The sequence below is a fragment of the Lissotriton vulgaris genome, chromosome 7 (assembly GCF_964263255.1).
Source record: "Lissotriton vulgaris chromosome 7, aLisVul1.2, whole genome shotgun sequence".
Taxonomy (NCBI): Eukaryota; Metazoa; Chordata; class Amphibia; order Caudata; family Salamandridae; genus Lissotriton; species Lissotriton vulgaris.
This window is the reverse complement of record NC_141695.1, coordinates 1,587,894,233-1,587,912,995: the sequence shown is the minus strand read 5'-3', so window position 1 is coordinate 1,587,912,995 and position 18,763 is coordinate 1,587,894,233. Positions and strand designations below refer to the sequence as shown.

The following is an 18,763-nucleotide window of genomic DNA, read 5'->3' as shown; positions in this document are numbered from 1 at the left end:
CCCTCAACGTGGTCGGAGTGGCGCTAAGCCGTGGGGTGCGGGGGTGCTGGAGCGTGACAAGCGGGAAAAAAACGGACTTAATCAATGCCGGACTCCCGCCCAGTACTGCTCCTGAGTCCCGCCCACCACCGGCAACAGTCCAGGCCTAAGGGCAGTGTCCGCACGATGCAGCGCGGCCGTGGCAGTCATGATAACTCCATGAGTACCTGTATGTATCATTATTATGCTTAATGAATGCAGCCAGCAATTGCTTGGCTCCGGACCTCCGGCTCACATTCACACTAACTCCTGACATAATGGAAGCACACTGGGAGTCAGGAGACCCAGAGTGCCAACTCTGAGTCACTGAGTCAGTATTGCACCATGTCATATTATGTGGCGACGTACAGTCAGGCTGATGCTTGTAGGCCCGGCCCTGAAAAAGTGCCGGTGCTAAGCACCGGAAAGCACCGACACAAATTAAGCACTGTTTCTCTCATACCATTCATCACTGCGGGATTGGGACTTCACCCACTTTCAACATTCACCCATATGACCCATCCCCCGAAGCACATTAAATCCACTGTACGCGGCTCATCAGCCCTTGGCAAAAAAAAGCCACCTCAAACACCCCAAATCATGAGTGAGCGGGCACATGCGAAAGCAGCAGGCTGCAGCGCCTCTGGATTTCTGCCATGTATCTTGCCATTCAATAAATTATTTTGTGGGATGCACTCAGCGTCATTTCATCACTACAGGGATCTCTGTACCTTTTCACTCACCAGCTGCAAGCCACCGTAGGAAAGCAATAACCCTATACTGGCACCTTTGTTTTAAGTCTGTGATACTTTTTGTAATCCAAAATCTAATTTTGGCAAACGATGAGCTGTCATGGAGAGGTGTCTCATTCCCCAAACCACCCACCCACCCCCCTCAAGTCACTGAACAAACAAATGGAGTGTGATAATTAAAATCTAACTGATGTAAAATTGGCAAAACTGTAATTTTGAATTTTCGCAAAGGTAGGTCGAATGGAAAACTGTGCAACTATGAGAAGTTCACTTCTCCGTCAAAATAGTGACTTCCGTTACAATTTATGATGCACAAGTGCAACTATAACACCAACAAAATGATTCTGAATACAGATTTGCAGAAATCAGTATGCGTCGTTCTGCAGAGCAAAGCCCCTAAAATGGTGAAAAGAACACCTTGCAGCCCCCTACTTAACGGCTAATTAAACACATGCAAATTGTGGTATTCGTGCATGTATCGTGCGTGTGTGTCTCGTGTGTGTGGCGCGTGTGTGTGTGTGGCGCGTGTATGGCATGCGAGTGTAGAGCGTGTATGGCGTGCGAGTGTGGAGTGCGTGGAAGGTCGTTTGTAGAATGCAGGTGGGAGTCAGTTGCTGGAGGGGAAGGCGGAGGAGGTCCTGTGCTCATGTTGCTGTACTACTTGCTACTACTAAATAAAGAAGAAGATTGAACAAGCTACCCTGTCTGCGTGTCCCTGCTTACAATACATGGCGACGAGCGGGATCTACAGCGACAGCAACATTGAGCACGAATTTTTTTTTGGATTCTTAAATTTTTACATGTTTCATTCAATTTTGCTCAACTAACTTCAAAACGGTAACTACCCAACGAGCGGCGATCTCCTCGACAAATTGGTACGTTTTAAAAATTTTTTTTACCTCCAAATACACTATTTTACATAGTGCATCTTTCAAGTTGCCCTCCTAACCAGCATCGGCACGTGCAAGCTGTTATTTCTCAAGCGTGGAACTCCAGAGTGTCGTCACTACGCTGAGCGTCATCACGTGACTCCATCTTATCGTCACCACGCTCACGTTTCAGTGATATCCTCTTCACGCACAGCGGCCATTTTTGTTGTTCCTTGTATCCTAGCAACGCGCTAACGGAGCAACGCGTCAAGTGCACAATGTGTTAAGGAAATAACGCGCCTTGAAAAGAATTCAACAAATACTAATTGCCGGATGCTGATTCCAACGCCGGTTGCCGTTTTAACTGTGAATTACCATTTTTAATATTATTTAACTTTGGTGAACTGTTGAGCAACATAACCATAAGAAGTTAAGTATTACCATACTATTTTGAACTCTGGTGAACTATTTGCGCAAGCATTTGCAACTGTTTGAGCAACATAATTATAAGGAAGTTAGGTATTAACATATCATTTTGAACTCTGGTGATCTTTTTGCGCAAGTATTTACAAAGGAATCCTTTTAAATATTTTTTTTTCTTTTCTTCTGTATGGTGTAACTTGTACTTTTTTTGAAATGTCTTCAATTCATCCACCGCCATTTTTTTTAGCAGAATCTGGTGAACCTCCTATTGCATGGGACTTATGGTTAGATATGTTTGAAGCCTATGTGGAAGTTTTAGCTGAAGAAGAGTCTTCACAAGAAAGAAAGGTGTCATTGCTTAAACATAGATTAGGTGCTGTAGGATTAAGGGAGTTTAAAAACCTTCCTAAAATTGAGAATGCTGGTGACATGGGGGTTTACCAATGTGCTGTTAAACAAATGCAAGAAAGATTTGGGAGGAAAATTAACGTAGTGATGGAAAGGTTTAAGTTTTATTCAAGGGCTCAAAAAAGTGATGAATCTATTGATCAATATGTATCAGCTCTAAGAGGTTTGGCTGTCACATGTGAATTTGAAAGCATGACGTATGACCAAGTTTTACGTGATCAGATCCTTATGAAGACCAAATCGAAGAAAATCCAAGAGAAACTATGGTCATCTGGAAGCACTTCCTTAAAAAATGCTATTGAAGTAGCTAGGGGTGTAGAAATTTCCGACCAATGCATTCGTGAGGTCAGGAATGAAAAGAATGATTCCGATTCTAATTCCATTAATGTTGTAAATAAGGGTGACAAGTCCAAATTCAAGAGTGATAATAAGATAACAAATTATTCATCTTATCCCAGTAAGAAAGGAAATGAAAAGAGTTTCGAAAGAAATAATGACCCGAAAAAATTTGCATGTTTTAGATGTGGGTCTTCTACTCATTTAGCAAATTATAAATGGTGCCCTGCCCTTGATAAAATTTGTACCAACTGTAAAAAGAAAGGACATTTTACCAGAGTATGTCGGAATTTCAAAGCTAAAGTTAATTATTTGCAAGATGACGAGCAGGATGATATTAATTGTGTCCAAGATGAGAATCAAGATGATGTTTTCCATGTAGTGGGTGACATATGCAGTATTCACGACGAAGTGGCTAAAGGGGCAAGTAGGGTTAAAAAGTTACCATCTTGCCTTGTTAATATCGATGGGTTAGAAGTAAAGGTCATGGTAGATTCTTGTGCCTGGTATACTATTATGGGTATGGATTCATTCAAATCTCTGTGGCCCAACAGGCCATTATTAGGTCCTGATATACATCCTGGGAGTTACACCGGACACAGAATACCGTTAGAAGGTTTTATAATAGCCAAAATAAGTTTTGGGTGCAACTCTTGTCAGGGAAAAATTTATGTGGCCAATAAGGGTGCGACTATCTTGGGGTGGCCACACATTTATGATTTAGGCATGAAAATTGATCCTAGACTGGAATGCCCAGTTTATTCCATTCAGGATGAGTGTTGGAAAAGATGCTTACTCAAATCTTCCAGAAAAATTTCCTGATGTATTCTCAAGTGGAATTGGCAAAATGGTTGGATTCAAGCACAGAATAATATTAAGGGAAGGCGCATGCCCTATTCGGCAAAAACTTAGAAATGTTCCAATTAGTTATAGAGAAAAATTGGGTGAGATACTTAAAAAACTGTGTAGTGATGGTATTGTTGAACCAGTTGAAAGTTCCGATTGGGTTTCGCCAGTGGTTATTTCGCTTAAATCCAATGGCGATTTGCGCCTGTGTGTAGACCTAAGATGTTTAAACGAGGCTACCTGGGTTGACACATTCCCTCTTCCAAATTTGCAAGAATTGACATCATCTGTGGGTGGTTCTTCTTGGTTTTCCAAGATAGACCTAACTAGTGCATACCATCAAATTGTGTTAGAGGACGATTCTAAACATTGCACGGCTTTTATCACCACAGAAGGGATGTTTAGGTATAAGCGTATGCCTTTTGGGCTCGCTAGTGCATCTGCAGTGTTCCAAAGGGAAATGTGCAGGGTCTTACAGGGGATTGAAAATGCTAAAGTGTTTCAGGATGACATTTTAATATTTGGGAAGAACAAAGAGTGTCATGATAAAGGCTTGTTAGCAGTTCTAGAAGCATTAAGGAAAAGTGGACTAACTATTAAAAATGAGAAATGTGTATTTGGGAAATCTGAGGTGGAATACTTAGGTCATGTCATATCTAAGGATGGTATTCGACCCAAAATTAGCCACGTGGATGCTATTTTAGCTGTTCCAGAATCTACAAGCAAAGAACAATTAATGTCATTTCTGGGACTGACAGAATTTTATTCACGATTTATTGAGAACTATGCTTCAAAAGTTGAACCGCTAAAATCCTTACTAAAGAGAGGTGTTACATTTTCATGGGGCGATCAACAGAGAACTTGTTTTGAGAAAGTGAAGAAGGAAATAGTTACTACGCCTTGTTTGAAACCTTTTTTACCAACGGCGGAATGTGTTCTATCTGTGGATGCGTCTGGGTATGGCATTGGCGCTGTGTTTTCCCAACGGGTCAAGTCTGAAAAGTGGGTAGTAGCGTACGCTTCACGTACCTTGACCAAAGCGGAACGGAACTACTCCGTTATAGAAAAGGAACTGTTAGCCGCTTCATGGGCAGCTGAATGATTTCGAATGTATATATGGGGAAGGAAGTTTAAAATTTGTACTGACCACAAACCATTAGTGAACATTTTGAGGCCTGAGGGCGGGAAGAACTTAACGCCAAGATTAGCTCGTTTGGCTTCAAAGCTGCAAATGTTTAGTTTTGATATTGAATACATTCCCGGTAAAGACAATGTTGTTGCTGATGGCCTATCTAGATTACCCAATGCAGATTTGTCTGATGCAAAGACCAACACTGATTGTGAAGTGGCATTTACCGCTAAGGATGTATTTCTTATAGACGCTGAGAATGTTGTTAGCAGTATTTCTGAAGCATCTTGGGTGAGTGAGATGGAGAAGGATGTGGTCCTGAAAGAAATTAAACGATTCATAGTTGAAGGATGGCCTAGGGAGTCATATTTACGTGGTGAATCTATTGCCTTTTCTAAGATTAAGGATGAGTTATGTATTGTCAATGATATCATCTTAAGAGGTGACAGGATTGTGCCTCCAGTTGGTTTAAGGAGGGACATTGCTGAGAGAAGCCATTTTGGACATGGAGGTATGTCCAGTTCAAAGAGAAGAGTTAAGGAGTGGTTTTGGTGGCCAGGTGTGGACTCCATGGTGGACAAATTAGTAAGGGATTGCAAAATCTGTAACAGCAGCGATAAAGTGGCTAAGCCGTTGAGTGTACCATTGACCATGGTGGAGCTACCTGAATACCCGTGGCAGAAAGTAGCTATCGACTTTATGGGACCATTTTCGGCTTTGTCTTCTACAGATTGCTATGCCATTGTATTAGTGGATTATTATTCGAAATGGCCCGAGGTAAGAATGGTGAATGGAATGACTACGGATGTTGTCATTGAGTTTTTAGAGGATGTATTTTCGAGAGAGGGTGTACCTGAAATGTTGGTTTCGGATAATGGTCCCCAATTTGTTTCACAAAAAATGGAAGAGTTTTTATTGGTAATGGGCATTAAGCACATTAAGTCATCACTGTACCACCCAGAGGGAAATGGCCAGGTTGAGCGCTTCAACAGGGTGGTCAAGGAAGTGATTGAATTAGCATTGAGTGCAGGGTTACCCTGGAGGAAGGCCTTGCAAGAGAGGTTGACTGCCTATCGTGTAACTCCCCACTCAGCTACTGGGAAGACACCTTTCGAAATTTTAAGAGGCAGAAAGCCATTTACGGGGTTGGTTCCCTGGTGGTTAAGAAAGAGAAATAATAAAATGCAATGTAACACCAAGAATGTTGATGAAGAAGTCAGATCTGAAGTTAAAAGGTATCAAGACCGCAATCAGCAGTATCATGGGAACAGATGTAACTGGCCTCTAGTTAAGATAGGTCAGATGGTTAGGGTGAAGAACCCTAGGAAGGTATTGAAAGGTGAAAGTGTATGGTCCAAACCTTTAAAGGTAATTAAGGTTTTTGGTAGTGCTGTTGAATTGGAAGATGGCAAAAGGTGGAATTTTCGTCAATTGAGTTTTTGTAATGAGAGGAGGGTTGTGGTTGGTGTACATTCCGATGGTGGGTCTTGTAGTGGTCACTTGTTAGGCGATGATTTTGGTTTGGTTAAGGATTTGAGGCTGACTGGCAATGCAGGTACGTGTGAGCCTAGGGATGTTGTTGACGTTGGTGACGTTGGTCCTTCTAGTGCTAGAGATGTTATAGATGTTGAGGGTGTCGGACCATCTCGCTCTAATGTTGATATTAGTGGTGAATGTCTCCGCCGTGGCGATAGAGTAAGGAAGTTGCCAGCTAGGTTTTTGGATTTTAAGTTAGGGTGATCCTTATGGTGGTTCCTTAGCCTTTTGAGGAGGAGGGTGTGTGGTATTCGTGCATGTATCGTGCGTGTGTGTCTCGTGTGTGTGGCGCGTGTGTGTGTGTGGCGCGTGTATGGCATGCGAGTGTAGAGCGTGTATGGCGTGCGAGTGTGGAGTGCGTGGAAGGTCGTTTGTAGAATGCAGGTGGGAGTCAGTTGCTGGAGGGGAAGGCGGAGGAGGTCCTGTGCTCATGTTGCTGTACTACTTGCTACTACTAAATAAAGAAGAAGATTGAACAAGCTACCCTGTCTGCGTGTCCCCGCTTACAATACAAATTATAGTGAGTAGACCATGATTACTTAGTTCCGCTGATTGTCATAATATGCTTACCAGATTCCTGAATTGTTAAAGAGACAGCGCCTGAAGCATAGTTAGGTCACAGTAATAACCAGAAAAATAATATGTTAGGAAAAATGAGATTTCGAGTAAGGAAACGCAAAGCTTACCAATGTAGTATAGTAACACAATGTGGGAGCTCTCTAAGGACTTAGCAAAGAAAGCATTCTAGTTACGGGGACTTAGAAAGCCTCATTTCTTGGTAGGACAACAATCAAATAATTAGAAATATTATCACTCAGCTAGGTTATATGATTGGGTGGTTGAATTTCACCAATACAATTTTTATTTTGTATTTCCACTTTCACCTAACAAACAAGTGTCATGGAGGTATAGGGTCAAAATACAGGTTTAGATGAAGCACTTACAAATGCCTGGATCGCGGAATAAAGCGCTAATGATAACCAGTTATTTCATAAAACCTAGTGACAAAGTATCGGCAACGCCAATTGGTCTGGTATTAGCCACCAGCCTTCTGGCAATTCTTGTTTTATGTTATAATGGTCTTTGTAAAACGTTATTGTTCGGGATAATTTCAGGCCCCAATCACTCTCAGAAGAAAAAAAAATCAAGTGCTACAGACAAAAGTTTTCTTGACCTAAAAAAACGCACATATTACCATAGAACTCTGTTAATGAAGGGAGCTACTTTGTGTGTGGATGTGTTCCTTGTGAAAGGGCAGCATGACATTACTCACAGTGAAGTCAGCCAAAGGCTTAAGAGGGATGATGCCTTGCCCTTTAATGCATGCTGGAGGGGGTGGAAGAAAAATGTGAATGACACCAACCATAGGTTAATGGATGAAGTCTGGCTGAAACCCCTATAAGTAACTGTGGTATACAAATAATTTATTAAAATCAAAAGGTCTTGGCTTAAAAAGGCCTAAAAAGTAAATCAGTCACGCCTGGCATAGGATACAGGCGTATTACTTTTGAGAAAGAAAGCAAGAACGAAAGAGTGAATGAAAGAAGGTGAGAAGGAAAGAAAAACATGAAAAAAGAATGAAATGGGAACAAATGTGATATTTTGTGAAATACCAGCAGTCAGAAAAAAAACCCACTCCAAAAGAACTTTACGACAACATTGGCAGGAGATGGGGCCTGATAAAGAAGTAAAGTTAACCAGTGGCTTGAGCAGCCTAACCCCACTGCCCCATGCTATAATGGGTGGAAACAAACGCAAATGACACAACAGACCAATGGATGAAGAGAAGAGGCTGAAAGTCTCTATATGCAAGAATATTATACATATTTTATTCAAATCAAAAAGGTCTTGTCTGACGCCAGAAATAACAAGCATTGGAAAGGTAATAGGTCTCGCCTTTGTTTAAGTTAAAGACATTTGCTTTGCTAATGGTATTGTATTTTAGCTATGTCTTATTGAGTGTCTGTGTGTGATATGTTGTGCCTTTATGTTGTTTGAATTGTAATTGTTGTGTGTAGTAGTTTAAAGCATAGCGTTAGGAAGATAGAAAGGAGTCTCAATGGAAGAAACAGGAGTTGTCAATAAACAGCAGCTGCTCTTCACACAGTTGTGCTGGTGCTTTTATTGGCAGCACTGGCAGGGGCAATAGGTGATGCAATCTGCAGTGGCCTCCTCACGAGGGCCCTGACACTTATTGTTTTTACAAATTAAGCACTGTAGCGCTGCAACACCAGGCGAGACCTAAAAATGGCAACCTGGCCCTGTCATGCACATTGTCTTGCTGCAGGATGGATGTCCTAATGTGCTACATGTCCTAAGGCTTTCCAGTAATGAATAGTGACAAAGCAACCCCCTTGCTATGCAGTGATCGGATTAAAAATTTCAAAATACACTGCTTCTAACAGTTTTTGATAGCGTAGATGCTATGATGAAAATCCCCCATATTAAAAATTAACCTTTCCACATTTCAAAAGAGGTGGCAGCGCCCTCCTTTTAAGAGAAATGTACTGAGCCCTGCATAACAACCTATGCTTTGTAGCAAACTTAGTCTGTGACTTGTAGAGCTGCATCTAAGAATAGACATTTGGCCTTAAAATGCAAGCACAAAAAGTGCTAAAAAATACAAAATGGTATTAAGAGGTCACAAGGCGTACATAACAACTAAACTAATAAAGATGCACCATTTATGCTTACCTTGAAACAATTACATAAAACATTCCCAAGGACATTAATGAAATTCCAACATGAAAGGAAACTCCCACGGCTCCATACTCCTTAAAAACTGTTTTAAGTTGCTGGGACTTGTTGAGCTTCTTTTCATCTTGTACTGGTTCCGTGGTTTCTTTTTCAGAGGATACCCTGGTTTCCTAGGAGAAACAAATAGAATTTGGTGAAATACTCAGATTAATAATTAGTACCTCTTTGCAGAAATCAGGTACAAAGAGCTAGATTAGATTTCAAGTGATAAAAGACATGCATTATTTATGTTGGTGCTACATACATAGTGTTGTGTAGTCAGGTCACTTTATGTTAGATGATATTCACCAGTGTTTGTTTACCACATTCGTTTATTGGTGCTTTGAGAGGCTAACCTATGTCACTACGCAATGGCCTAATGTTAGCACTAAAACCCCCTCCCTGTCATCATCACCTCCTCGGAAAAGTATAAGGCAAATTAACAGTGTACCTGTATCAATGAAGTGCTTTGACATCTCCAGCACAATCACCAGCCATAAAAACACAGGTCTTGTAACAGATTAGTACTAAATTGGTCAAAATGTTCCTTACCACCAATACCACCACTAGGAAGCAGAACATCAACCTATTATTCTATGCCCAAATGACCAACTTCACACTGTCCCTCACTGTCCTGACTTCTGCACCTTAGGGTGCAAAAGGGGCCCAACACTAGCAAAGATCCACTATCAACCACCAAAATAAATTGCAGTACTAAAACATACAAAAGGATACCCAAGTGTGAATATATATGGTGTGCGGCGGTTTTAAAATCCCTGATGTTTTGTAAAATAAAAATTGGTTTTATGTAACGTCTACTCAACCCAGAATGAAAACCACAAAAAAAGCTAAAGTGCTGCGTGCTTTGCACCAATACACCATCGCAAGCAGACGGGGTATTACATGAAGGCAACCAAGTGTTGAACAGTGCCCAACCGCAGTCCAGTTAGGACAAAAAGGTGCTGGCTATTGGTTACCCAGGCCAGGTGTGATTGGTAGCCATCTGGCAAATCATTCGATTACTGTCATAACTGTTTGCTTCCTGGATTCATCACACATTTTTTGCTACTGCCCATAATTCATAAAAGAGGCGTTAACTACACTTCTCAATAGAAAGGATACTTTTTGGGTCACTAGAAACAGGTAGATCAAATAGACTAAAATAATTGTTTATATAAGACAAACAGGGACTCCTAAGAGCATAGTCTAATGTGACGCAGTCTAGGATGATAGACTTTGCAAAACTGGTTTCGTTTTTTTGCCCAAATTGACTGCCATAATAACATGTAAATGTAAAGGTCTTTCCGGATTTTATCACCCTTACAGGTCTCAAGGCGCAGGGGGCCGTCGTGGAAATTAAGAGAGCTATTGCCCAGAGTCACATGGTGTTGAGCTGCGGCCAGAGCCGGGATCGAACAGTAGACCCTGTGCTCCGAAGTCAGCTACCCTGGCCGCTGCAACACACCTCTCCACTGCAATAACCAGGATTATAAAGCTAAAATGTCCTCCAGATAGTGCAGGCCTGTTTCCTTATGAGCTATAAAATATAATGCAGATCTAGGTACACACAACAAACGTTTGAGGAAACAAGTCTCCTCTGTCTGAAGGGATTAAGTGGGTGTATAACCCCCTAGCCTGCACCCATAGGTAGCAGTTGATACACCTTTCGCTTTGTATATTTCGATCATCTCCTTAACTGGCAGACTATCGATTTTATGGGAGATCCTACATACTCCTAACATATTCGACTCCATTTCACTGAGTATTTGAAACGTGATCCAGTGTTAGGAAATAAAATCCCTAGCTAGCAAAAGGAATTTACACTTTTAATTGGGAAACACTCCATATAAAAGGCCCTGCACTTGTGCACCTTTTCCCCGCAGATCATTGTAAATGTTTTTTCCTTTTTAGTTTTCATTCTACTAGATGCCATGAAATACCCAAAAGAGTCCATTAATCTTTGTAGGCCGACCGGTGTCCTGAATAACAGGGAAGTATCTTGATATACAATAGGATTGGCACAGAGCTGCCATTGACAATAGATGCATCGGCCTGAAAACTCTGCAGGGTGTCATCCACCCATTAACCCCTTGCATGCTGGTGACGAACCCAGCCGTCACGCTCTGCGGTGCTCGTGTGCTGATGACGGCTGGGATTCGTCACGGCCCCGCCCTGTTCGTTTGTTTACCGCACAGCGGCGGAAACGGGCCAGCAGCGAAGGGGTTAATGAAAAGGGAAAACAAGAATGGCGCCAGCACGCACCCCTCTCTGATACTCCTCTTGATCTTGGAAAGACAGGAACTTTACCTATTGGGGCCATACTGCACCGCATCCCGTAGGTTTACATATATGCTTTCAAGGAAGCTAATAATATTCTTCAGGGCACCCAGGGAGATCAAAGTAGACCAGAGTATTGAGTGGTCCACCAGATCAAAGGCACTGCTTAGGTCAGCAAAGCATAAATAGAGGGACACAGCTTTAGCTTTAGTGTACTCTCTATAAGCAATTCAATATTTACACGTTGCTCTACAGTCACCCGCCCTCTTCTAAACACATACTGTGTCTCCTATATGATGGAATTATTTTCAACCCAGTTCTTCAGTCTTTGAGGAAGGTGTTTTCTCATCAGTTTAGCAAAAGAATCCAGGAAGGAAATAGGCCGATAACATTTCAGGTCATATTTGTTCCCCTTTTTAAAAAGGAAAATTATAGTTGAAATAGCCCAGGAAGGGGGAAATCGAACCCCCAACATCTGCATTGAGTACCCTAGTCAAAATGGGACCCCACAGATTCACCTGAGATTTAAGAGGAGCCCATCTGACTTCACTTCAACACTCGTAATTATGGCAAGGACCTCCTCTAAAGTGATGAGTAATAGGACCCAAGACTTAGTTGCCACTCCCTTGTACAGTGAATTGTCGACCATATGGAAATCAAAAATACCTATAAAGTGGGTCACTCGTGTATCACAGAAGACCAGTGAGGAGAGTTCAGGTGCAGTGTCAGCTTAAAAAAAAAATAGGCATTTATTGTGCTCCACTTTGATAGTGAGCTTTCAATGCGGTCCCAGGTTCAAGCCCTAGTGGGAACCTGTTTTGGAGTACTGCGGATACTAAATACATTTCTGTCGCTGCTCCTCCTGGATTCCAGGACGACAGGGGTACAGGCGCTGATCACGACCAGACTGGGCTATGCTAATGTCCTCTATCTCGGACTAACTTCTCCATCGCCTCCAGGTAGTGCAAAATTCAGCAGCAAGGGCAATTCTTATACTGAAACCCAGACCACATATGACTCCCCCATCTTAAGTCCCTACACTGGCTCCCAGTGAGGGAAAGGACAACATTTAAGTAATGCTTATTTTCTTCAAAGCCCTACATGGCACGGGCGCTGCCTACCTTAGAAAACAAGTTAGCCGATAGGTACCTACTAGACACTCAGATCGTCCTCCACCGAACTGGCCAGAATTCCCAAAACACAGCCTAGTACGCAGAGGCGGTAGGTCCTTTGGCTTTCTAGGAGCCCACACCTGGAAGAAACTGCCGGCAGCTCTGAAAACATCAACAGTTCTCTGCCACTTCAAAAAACATGGCTATTTAAGAACATAGAGAAACATTAAGAAACGCGCAATTTAGGAATCGCAATTCCTTATGCATGTAGGAATCGCAAAAAAATGTGCGATTCCTACACATTCCTTATTTGCGACTCGCAAATAAGAAGTGGCTTCCCATTCAATAATATGGGCATAGTGGCATACGCAATTTCAAGGGTGCAAGGGTGCTAAAAAAACACCCTGATGTACCCCTGAAAGTGCCATTAAAATACATGTTGCACACACACATGCCCCAAGGGCATGTGTATGTACAACACAGAACATTGAAAAATGCACTTTTGTGCATTTTCAAAGTTTTCGCAAATTACCATCAACTTTAAGTTGATTGTATTTTGCGTTTCTTGAAAGCGAAATCACAATTTTTTTGGTTGCATTGCATTTAGGGAATCACAATTTGTCATTCCCTAAAAGCAATTGCAATTTAAGTAATCTCAAATTTTGCGATTACTTGAATAGCGGTTTTTGCATTGAGGCATTCCAAATGCAAAAACTGCGATCTTCAAGGGGCCGAATCTGCAAATCTGCCCCTTTGCGAACGTAAAAAACAATGATGCATAAAAGCCCCTAGTTGGGCATGCTCATGTGAACTGTTAGCGCCGGGACACTCCAAACAGAGTAGCTGTGCGCTCTATAAATACTGGTGAATTCATTCATACAAAGGTTCAGAATACACATCCCAAGTGTCATCACCAGAGGGTGCAACTACAACTGGCAGGTTATCAAAAACTTGTTGGCCTGCACTTCCCAAATGGTTGAATAATAAAGATTTACTTCTAGCCACTAAATATCTTTCAGCATCTATAGCAACTAGATAATTCTCAAAAAACTTATACCACTTGTGCCATGCCATAAGTGGTTTACCTGAATTTTGTAATAAAAGTTACGGCTGCACAACATTACTAGAAGTAGCTATATTAAAGAAAGAAACATAATAAAATGAACGTTTTGTGAATGTGTGCCTGTCACAGTAGATGATTCCCAACAGGCAAATAAAACAACTGCAACAATTATATGAAAGAAATTAAAGTACCTTGCAATCCAAATGCAGACGAGAATGTGGACTGAAATAATATAAAAGGTAAAAAGAGCAGCTTGTGCCTGTTACGTAAACAGGAAAAAGTGGAGTTGATGAATGGTAAAGTAAAAATGTGCACACATGGGCTTGACACGGAAGCAAGCAGAAATAAAGTGTACAAAATAAGTAGAAACGTTTGCCTGTCATAGAAACAAGCCAAAACTAAGTACACAGAACAGCGTGTTTCCTGAGGAATCAATTAAGAAATGCCCAACCAATCAAAATGGCCACCAAAGAACGTGTGTTGCGTGCATTTCAATAGGTGATGGAAGTAATACTGCAACAACTGCAACATTGAGCAGTGCGTTGATGTTAGGACGTCCTGAACAGCTTCTTGAAGAAGGTGGTAGGCGCAGAAGAACGTCAATCTTGAGCAGATGGTTTTAAAAAGGCAGCAGGCGCAGGTGAATGTCCAGCTCAAGAATCTTAACGAGGTAAAAAGAATTTCAAAGGATGCAAGGGGCACACTGATCGACAAACACAATGAAGGCTCACAAGATCAAGGTATGCATTGGCACATGAAAATCGGTCTCAATAAATTCCAGCACACACTACTTACGTGTGTGAAATCCGGAAATGTCCCAAAATATCCAGAAGAGACAATGAGGTATTTTCTTCAAAATATGAATGTGTGGTCAGGGGGTCCTAAATCTCTGAGTTAGTAAATCGTCGCCATTAAAAATGTGGAATGGTCACGGAGTGAAAAGCCGAAAGATTAATTATTTTCCAAAGTCAGGTTTATTCCACAGATAGGACCTGCGACCGCTTGCCACAGCAACAGGACAGTCAATGTGCTGCAAACCCCACATTCCAGAACCCCCAACAACATGACAGAAGTACATTCTAATATATCCATAACAACATTAAAGGAACATATTCCTGAGCCAAAAGAATATTAATAATACACCCATACTAGACCGGCCCTCCCCGGGAGCAGGAATAGGATTCCCAGTGGGCAGCTGTAGTAATCACACTTAAATCAGGAACTTCAGTAAATACTTTATTTTATGTAGCAAAGTACAAAGTGCATGCAGCTCAGTAAAGGACAAGCAGAGAATAAATAACAACATTCTAGTATTCCCTGTTCAGCACTAACATTCTTATGACATCCCCATACTTCTATATTCCAACCCACCTTAAAGAGATACATGTTACTACACATCTCCCTTAAAAAAAAAAAAGGATACACAATAACACATGAAGAAATTTAAAAAAACTCCTCTCAAATTTCTTACAAGTCTTCCAAACTTGCTGGATTTCTCTTTCACACTATTCTCTTCAGCCAAGACTCCATTATCCAAACCAGGTTCCCCTATATTCACATGATCATCAGATTCAATCCCTTCGGAATTAATCCCCAGCTCACCTCCCATTTTGCGCATGACTTTAGTCACAATCCTAGGATCAAAAAACCTAGACTGTAACTTGCTCAACTTTTTTTCACATTTAACCCCGACACATTGTCCAACCTTAATACAAACTTCTTTGGTACCATGTTTAGCGTCTAAATAAAATTAATTTTTACATTGAAAGTGGTTGATGGATTCCTTCACCTGTTCAGAATCCCATTCGTACTTTTTACTTCTACCCATCCATCCAGAATTAACCCTGCTGAGGAAACCTTCCACGCATTAATCCGAACGGACTCTCTCTGACCGTATCATAGACAGTTACTCTTTATGACCATATCAGATTGTTTAGTTCATCATCCCAATTCTTGTTCCCTTTTTTTGCTAACTGTAAGACACCCTTTAAAACTCTATTAACTCTCTCCACAACAGAATTACCTCTAGGATGATATAAAGCAGTACATTTCTGTTCAATACCTGAATAATCCATAAACTTTTTCATCAAATCTGATTTAGATTGAACGCCATTGTCCGCTAAGATGGACGCTGGGAAACCCTCTCTTAAGAAACATCTTTCTAGGAAACCAATTACACTTCCAGTGTCTACCTTCAAGACAATTTCAACCACAATCTACCCGGAAAAGAGATCAACTAATACTAAAATATACTTGGTAACACCATCTTGCCAAACAATAGGTTCCATGACATCCAAAGCAACATTTTCCCATGGTATATTAGGACAAGCAAGTGATGACATAGGGGTGTGGAGTGTCTTTTGTGTTTTGTCTGAAAATTCACAATTTACACACGCACGTACAAATCTTTCAATCTCAAAGTCAATTCTTGGCCACCAGTATAATGCTTTGATGTTTCTTTTTGTGTAAAACACGCCCGGATGTCCCTCATGACCAAAAGAAAAAATCTTTGCTCGCATACCTATAGGCGGCACAATTTTTTCTCCCCTATAAATAAATTCACCTTCAACACTCAATTCATCACGTCCCTCCCAAAATGCTCTTAAATCTAATTTAAGTTTGCAATCAGTAGACCAACCATTAGTGATCCTGTTTTTAACATCCAACAAAATGTCATCCTTCTTATACTTTTCTTGCCAATCATCCTTACGTAAACCAGCAGGGTCAGAAAACACTCCAGCAACACAAAAATCACACCAAGGGTCACAATCAATTTCCTTAAGAGGTAGAGAAAGTTTACTGGGGAAATCTGCAATAACATTTTTAGCCCCAGTGACATATTATACTTCATACACAAAACCTTGAAGTCTCATTGACATTCTAGCAATTCTTGCCGAGGCTCTTGAAAGACCTTCCGTTGTAAGCAGTTTGTTTAACGGTTTGTGATCAGAACGTAAAATAAATTTCTTTCCCCAAATACATTTCCTAAAATGCTCCATGGCCCACACACAGAAGCCAAAGTTTCTCGTTCTATCACAGAGTATTTCTTTTCCGTGGGAGAAAGAGAACGTGACGCAAAGGCTATAACAACCTCTTTACCCTGCTCAGAGATTTGAGACAAAACTCCCTAAACCTGTGCCACTGGCTTCAGTAGTGACAAACTTGTTTAAGAGCGGATTAAAACCTTGTAGTGTAGGGGCACAAGCAATAGCTTCCTTGATGTTATCAAAAGACATTTGACAAGCGTCATCCCATAAAAAGGTAGCTTTGTTTTTCATAAGTAGCCGGATATCGTACGTTTTCTGGCCGAAGAGGTTGACAAACTTCGTATAAAATTCTGCCAAACTAAGGAAATATCGAATTTCGTCCTTTGTTTTAAGCGAAGGGGCATTGATGGCTTCCACCAGATCATTTTTAGGTTTAATGCCTGTTCCACATATTTCATGACCTAGGTATGCAACAGATTTTTCTGCAAATTTGCATTTATTGCCATTAGCAATCAAACCATTGTCTTTAAGAATAGCTAAAACTTCCCTAAGGATGGCATCATGCTGTAATCTGCCCTTTCCCATTATCAAAATGTCATCCTGAAAGAATAAAACCTCAGGAATGTGACCGAACAACTTCGACATTAGCCTCTGAAAAACTGCAATGGCTGATGCCTACCCAAAAGGCATGCGTGTAAACCTGTAACAACCAAATGGTGTACAAAAAGTGGTCAAATGTCTGCTCCCTGTGTCTAACACTACTTGGTGGTACGCAGCAGAAAGGTCCAAAGTGGAAAACCACTTAGCATTTCGTGTTAAAGATAACATTTCGTCAATTCTGGGAAGGGGAAACTGGTCCACCAAAATATTGTTATTTAGATATCTTAATTCCACACACAAACAAGCCTTCCCATTGAATTTTCGGGCGTCGACCAATGGAGAAACCCATTTGGCCGCTTCCACAGGCTCAATTACATTCTTTTTAACATTTTCTCCTATCCCCTTTAACTTCCTCTCTAACTTTAAAGGGAATATTTCTTGCTTAATGTATTTTCGGAACCACCCCCTCTTTTAAACTAATTTGGTGAGTAAAACCCTTGAGTTTTCCCATACTGTTAGCAAAAACCTCTGGAAACTCTTGCAGAACCCACTTTCTAGTGTCCTCACCATCACAAGACACTAAAACTTGCTCCTTACTGTTCGGATCAAGGATGATGTTTAAAAACTTCTCGTCTTTCCACCCTAGAACTGATGGTCCTTTTTTCGCTATATAGAGTTTTCTAGTTGACGGTTTTTCCCTGAAACTCATCAATATTATTTATGAAATGTTTTTTCAACACATCTTGGGAAACAATGGTAAAGGGAGATCCTGAGTCTGCCGCCAATTGAACTGTAATGCCCCCAAGAGAGACCAGACAAAAAGGTTTTGAAGAAGAGCTACACGTGATATTTAGTACTGCTTTTTTCTTTTGGACACACTTAACTTGCACTTCATCATCGCTAGAACTGGGGAGGCTTTCATCCTCCCCTTCTTGTACGCAGGCAACTTTTCCTTTGGATTTTTTTTTAGACTCACGTCTGCAAACCCTAGAGAAATGCCCAATTAAACCACATTCCAAGCACTTTGCAGATTTTGCAGGACATCTCTCATATGCTGCAGAGAGAGAAAAACTACATCTGTAACAGATAAAATTACCATATTTCTTTTGCTCAGTATGGTCTCCCTTTCTTCTTTCAACTTTTGCATTATTGTAACCTTTATATGCTGACTTTTTTCTATGACCTTCCCCACAATTCCTTCAGAATCTTTTTTATCCTGAGAAAGTGTGGCTTTTGCACAACGTTCCGAGAGTTCCGCTTTTTTTAGCATTGCAATAATAACATCCTTCGCCTTCCACCCATAACTTATCTTGTAAGCTCTTGTTCTTAGTATACATGTATCCTATGACGTGCCAACGCTCTACAATCTTTGAGGAGCACAGACCTGTCTTGAACCACCCGGCGCAACGTCGCTCTGCGTGCCTCCATTTTGTCTGGCACCACTGGACCATCGTTATTTCCATGTTAGCTGCCAACCACGTTTTAAGGATATTGGTAACCTTATAACCTCAATTTTTGTTTTTCTTTGCTGCACTTCGCAATTCAGCAGGTACTGTTCAGTTTCTTTCTCTTCAGTTATGTTTATATTGCAACTACTTCAACGTTGCGTGTTTTCGGTGACATGCACACCATGAAAAGTATTTATATTTATAGAAGGTTCAATTTTATTTA

At 41.1% G+C, this 18,763-nt stretch overlaps 1 protein-coding gene across 1 annotated transcript in view; it reads right to left on the bottom strand.

Annotated features, from left to right (window-relative positions):
- Positions 1–18,763, bottom strand: part of MIMS2 (mitochondrial inner membrane scaffold 2) — a 110,324-nt gene that overhangs the window by 47,218 nt on the left and 44,343 nt on the right. The window contains exon 2 of the mRNA XM_086932485.1: positions 9,012–9,184. Within this exon, the coding sequence (XP_086788611.1) occupies positions 9,012–9,184 (173 nt within the window). The remainder of the gene's footprint in view (positions 1–9,011; positions 9,185–18,763) is intronic.